This window comes from Zingiber officinale, chromosome 2B (genome assembly GCF_018446385.1).
Source record: "Zingiber officinale cultivar Zhangliang chromosome 2B, Zo_v1.1, whole genome shotgun sequence".
In the NCBI taxonomy this organism is placed as follows: Eukaryota; Viridiplantae; Streptophyta; class Magnoliopsida; order Zingiberales; family Zingiberaceae; genus Zingiber; species Zingiber officinale.
In genome coordinates this window covers 156,438,186-156,442,641 of record NC_055989.1, presented here as the reverse complement: position 1 = coordinate 156,442,641, position 4,456 = coordinate 156,438,186, and the positions used below count along the sequence as shown (strand labels likewise).

Genomic DNA, 4,456 nt, shown 5'->3' with positions numbered 1-4,456 from the left:
GCTACCCAACATCATCCTTAATTCCTTAGATCCAACATTGAATCTCTTAAGGAATTGTTCCAACTTATCAAGCTTTCCCCTTAAAGCTTGATTCTCCTTCTCTAGGTTTCTAACCCTAGAGTTAATTTGTCCAAATTGGACATTCCTAGACCTACCCTTCCTAGGCATGTGTCTCCCCTTCTTGGGATTAATGCCTTGGGTCTCCCTAGGTCTATTGTTTCTAGATTTTTCATGCATAGATTTCCTAGGGTTTTGATCTACGTTAACCCTATTCCTATCATGATATTTAAATCCAAAATTTTGCATGGGTAAATAATAACAATTATTCCTAGCATGCATGGAGGAATTTAAATTTGATTTCGAATTTAAATTTGGGTTTACCTTACCCTTTACCTTTGGAGCTCCCCCTTGACATGAGCCCCTCTTCTTCTTCCACTTCTTTAGATGCTCCAACTTCTTGAACTCTCCCTTCCTTGAACATCTTGTGTGGTAGTGTCCAAGTTCTCCACACGTGAAGCATCTAATGTGATTCTTCTCCTTCTTCTTCCTACAACTCAAATTAGATTCTAAAGGAATTGAATTGAGTTTAGGAGATACCTTCTTCTTACTCATTAGACACCTACTCTTGTAGTGTCCCTTCTCATTGCATCTGAAGCAAATTATGTTGTTCTTTGACTTCACTTCGGTGGAGGTGCTTGCTATGTTGACTTCCAAGACTTCATCTTCTTCACTTGTCTTGGAATCTTCTTCAATTCTTGAGGATGTAGATGATACCTCATCTTCCTTCTCCTCCTCGGATATTGAGTGTGACTCAACTTCCGTTTGTTCCACCTCCTCTTCTTGAGCTACTAAGCCTAACTCCTTGGGCTCCACATCCGATTGGTCCTTCTTCTCCTCTTGGACCACTTCATCACTTTCTTCGGATTTTTCTTCTTCTTCTTCTTGTGTAGGCGAAAGTTCCTCCCATGGAAGTTTCTTCACTTTGCTCCATAATTCATGGGCATTCTCATATTTACCTACAAGACTCACAACATTATTAGGCAACATATCAATTAAAATTGATATTACCTTTGAATTTGCCTTTGATCGTGAGATTTGCTCCTCCGTCCAATGTCGTGGTTGGAGCTTCTTTCCTTTCTTGTCTTTAGGGACTTCAAATGGCTCTTCCACCACCATCATTGTGTCCCAATCCGTCTCGAAGAAGTTCTTCATCTTCACCATCCAAAAGGTGATGTCCCATAAGCTTCCTCCTTCGAACTTTGGCGGATCTATCAAGCCGGTCATCTTGTGCTTCCTTGGCGGTTAGTCCAACGGAGAGCGTCCTCGCTCTGATACCACTTGTTGGGGATCGGATGGCCGGCTTGAAGGGGGGTTGGATAGACGGCACCCCCAAATACTCGCCTTCTACACTATTGTTAGTATACGCAGCGGAAATCTAATACTAACTACAAATATGAATACAAAGAAAGCTTAAGACAAGAATAAGAAATGCAAACCAAGCTAACACGTTGTTTAACGTGGTTTGGAGATTAGGGCTCCTACTCCACGGCTGTCCGTAAGGTGGACGATCCCGATCCTTCGGTGGATTACTCCCCGGAAAACTTCCGGCTAGCTCAAACCTCCTTGTGGGTGGAGAAACCTCACCACAACCCTCACAAGAGATCCTTTGACGCTAGGGCACAGGTAGACTACTAATAGAGATTAACCACCTCTATTTCGTCAACTCAAACCAAGCTCCCAAGCTTTGGTTTTATAGGCCACGGGTTGGAAAACCCCGCCTATCAGTCGACTGCTAAAATATGCAGTCGACTGCCGTCTATGGAAATTCGACCGTTACATCCCAACGGCTCGATTCCACACTAGCCGAGTGAACAGAGAACTGCTACAGTAGCGCTGCAGTAACGCTACAGTACTGCTACAGTACTGCTACAGTAAAACCCTAAAACTATGATTTTACTCCGAGTACAATCTCTCATGCACTCGTACCCTCGCCCTTATGACTCATTTGACACTTCATTTGCAGCTTTGACCTCTTGCCTTCAAGCCTACTTCCTTTGGCTCTCGTCCCTCGGATGCATTCAAGCCCGCGGCTCGTCCCCAATGTCATCCTTCGCGTATGCCTCGAAGTCGCTTCCCTCGGCCCTTGTCCTCGCTGCCTTGTCCACGGTCCCTCGGATGCTCCATCCTTCACCGGACCCGAAGCTATCAACCTGAGTCACATGTGTATCCTACAAACCTGCACAACTCAAATACACATATCAAATACAAGGGTGAACCTAACTTAAACCCTTTGCCCAAACACCAAAACACATGGTCCCGCAGACCATTAGGATTGCTCCAACACATTGGACCCTCGGGATAGACTTTCCAGGAGCTATATAAAGGCCCCTGGAGCTAGGAAATATACAACAATTGAGTATTCAACTCTGCAACAACTTCCTAGAAATAGTTCTGAGCCGTTAGTGTGTAAAAGGCTTCTCCGCCTTCAGCAAAGGAGATCTTCTACTGTACTTTTCTTACTGCCCTGGATTAACAACCCTCTTGGTTGTAATTAGGTTAAATTCCTGTCTTCTTGTTTCTTTATTTCTTCATTATTTTATTTACTATTGCACTATTTGAGTTGAAAGTACGAGGAGGGTATAGTCTTAATTTTTCAGAAGCAATTCACCCCCCCCCCTCTTGTCGGCCTCCGCTACACCTACAATTGGTATCAAAGCCAGACCGCCTCAGAAGGACTAACCGCCGACTGAAGCACAACGATCAAGACAATGGCCGGAGAGAATATTCATCGCCCGAAGTTCGACGGAGACTTCGCGACGTGGAAACGCCGGATGGAGGTATTCTTTAAAACCGACTTCGTTATTTTACTAACTATGAAATATGATTTTGAAGTTCCGAAAGACAAAGAAGAGCATCAATGGAGCAAGAAGGAGCAGGCCGAGTTTATTGCCAACGGAAAGGCAAAATTCCACCTGTTGAGCGTGCTGCCACCACAAGAGGTAAGTCGAATCGGAAGCTACTCCTCCGCGAAAAACCTCTAGGAAAAATTCCTAGAGCTTCACGAAGGTACCTCGAAAGCTAAGCTAGCGAGGCGCGACATCCTCCGAACCCAGTTAACGAACCTTCGGATGAACCAAGGCGAGAAGGTAGCGCAACTCCAAGCAAGGATCAAAGAGCTAATCACGTAACTAACTAATCTTGGAGAAGAAGTAACGAACCGGGACTCAATCCGGTACGTGCTCAACGCCTTCCCCAGAACTCCAGAATGGGCGTCCTTAGTAGATGCATATTACATCTCTAAGGACTTCGAGCTAATTACTTTAGAAAATTTGTTTTCTACTTTTGAACTTCACAAATCTCGAGTTGCAGAGCCCAATGGAGTAGAGAAGACTAGTCAAAACATTGCCTTAAAGGCAAAAACAAACGATTCTGACTCCGAAGCCTCGATCGACCAATCCGAAGCTGCATTAATGGTAAGATGATTTAATAAGTTTTTTAAATCTAACAAATTTAGATCGCAAAAGCACATCACATAACAGAACATAAAATGAACTGACCTGATTACGATAACATCAACAAACAAACCATAACACAGAATAACATAACACAGTACAATACTTCGAATCCTAGAAGCAAGCATAGCATAAGATTGAATAGCGAGAGCCGGCGTTCAAGGACGTGCTGCACGATCATAACAATTCCTCGCCAAGCGGATGCAATCCATCCAGTGCAGTATCTCCATATTGGGATCGCGTTCGACCAACACATCCCTCACCGTAAGCTACAGTCCATTCCCCGCCCCCAGCGTGATCGTGCCTCAGACTCGCACTAACTTCCCCAGCTCCACAGTCGCAGCCTCCCTGAGAGCAATCTCTGTCTCCACTTCAGCAACGAGGCCCAAATCCGAACGGTTAGTGAGGTTGAGGATGCAAGGAATGCATCCAGTCCCATCGTCGACAACGAACCTGAGATAGTCGTCGGTGCGCTCCTTGCTGACCACGACACCAACCGTCTCTACTCGCCAAACTTGCATACCTCTCCTGAAAAAGGTAGGAGCATAGTTTTGGGGGTTGTGGATAGTGAGGGAGAGGGAGTCTCTTGCTAGAAGCTTCATATGTACGGCTCGAAAAACGTTCATCTTGTTGAAGATGAGATTGAAGGCGGACGAGGGGAAATTTTTGGGTGGAGAAGGCAGCAGGTTGAGGGATTGGATGAGGGTCAGAAATTAAGAAGAGAGGGAGAGCGAAGGGTGACGGTGAGTAGCTGAGGGAGGGGTTTGGGAGGGGTCTTAATAATCTGCCACCTCCACCTGCATCACGGGCCGACAAGACGAGACGTGACAAGACGATACATGACGGGACAAGATGACAATGCCTGCAACACGACACGACGGGACACTGCACCCGACACGACATGACGAGACACTGCAGGCGACGCGACGGGACACTGCAGGCGA

The 4,456-nt window shown here is 45.7% G+C and overlaps 1 protein-coding gene across 1 annotated transcript; it reads right to left on the bottom strand.

The window, feature by feature from the left end:
- Positions 1–3,817: 3,817 nt before the first annotated feature.
- On the bottom strand, positions 3,818–4,114 carry LOC122048909 (CST complex subunit STN1-like). The gene has a single exon (XM_042610424.1). It carries the CDS (start codon positions 4,112–4,114, stop codon positions 3,818–3,820), a length of 297 nt encoding a protein of 98 aa, XP_042466358.1.
- Positions 4,115–4,456: the final 342 nt, after the last annotated feature.

What these genes read in the sequence shown, in the direction of transcription:
- LOC122048909 (XM_042610424.1), bottom strand. Translation starts at nt 4,114, where the DNA reads ATGAAGCTTCTAGCAAGAGACTCCCTCTCCCTCACTATCCACAACCCC.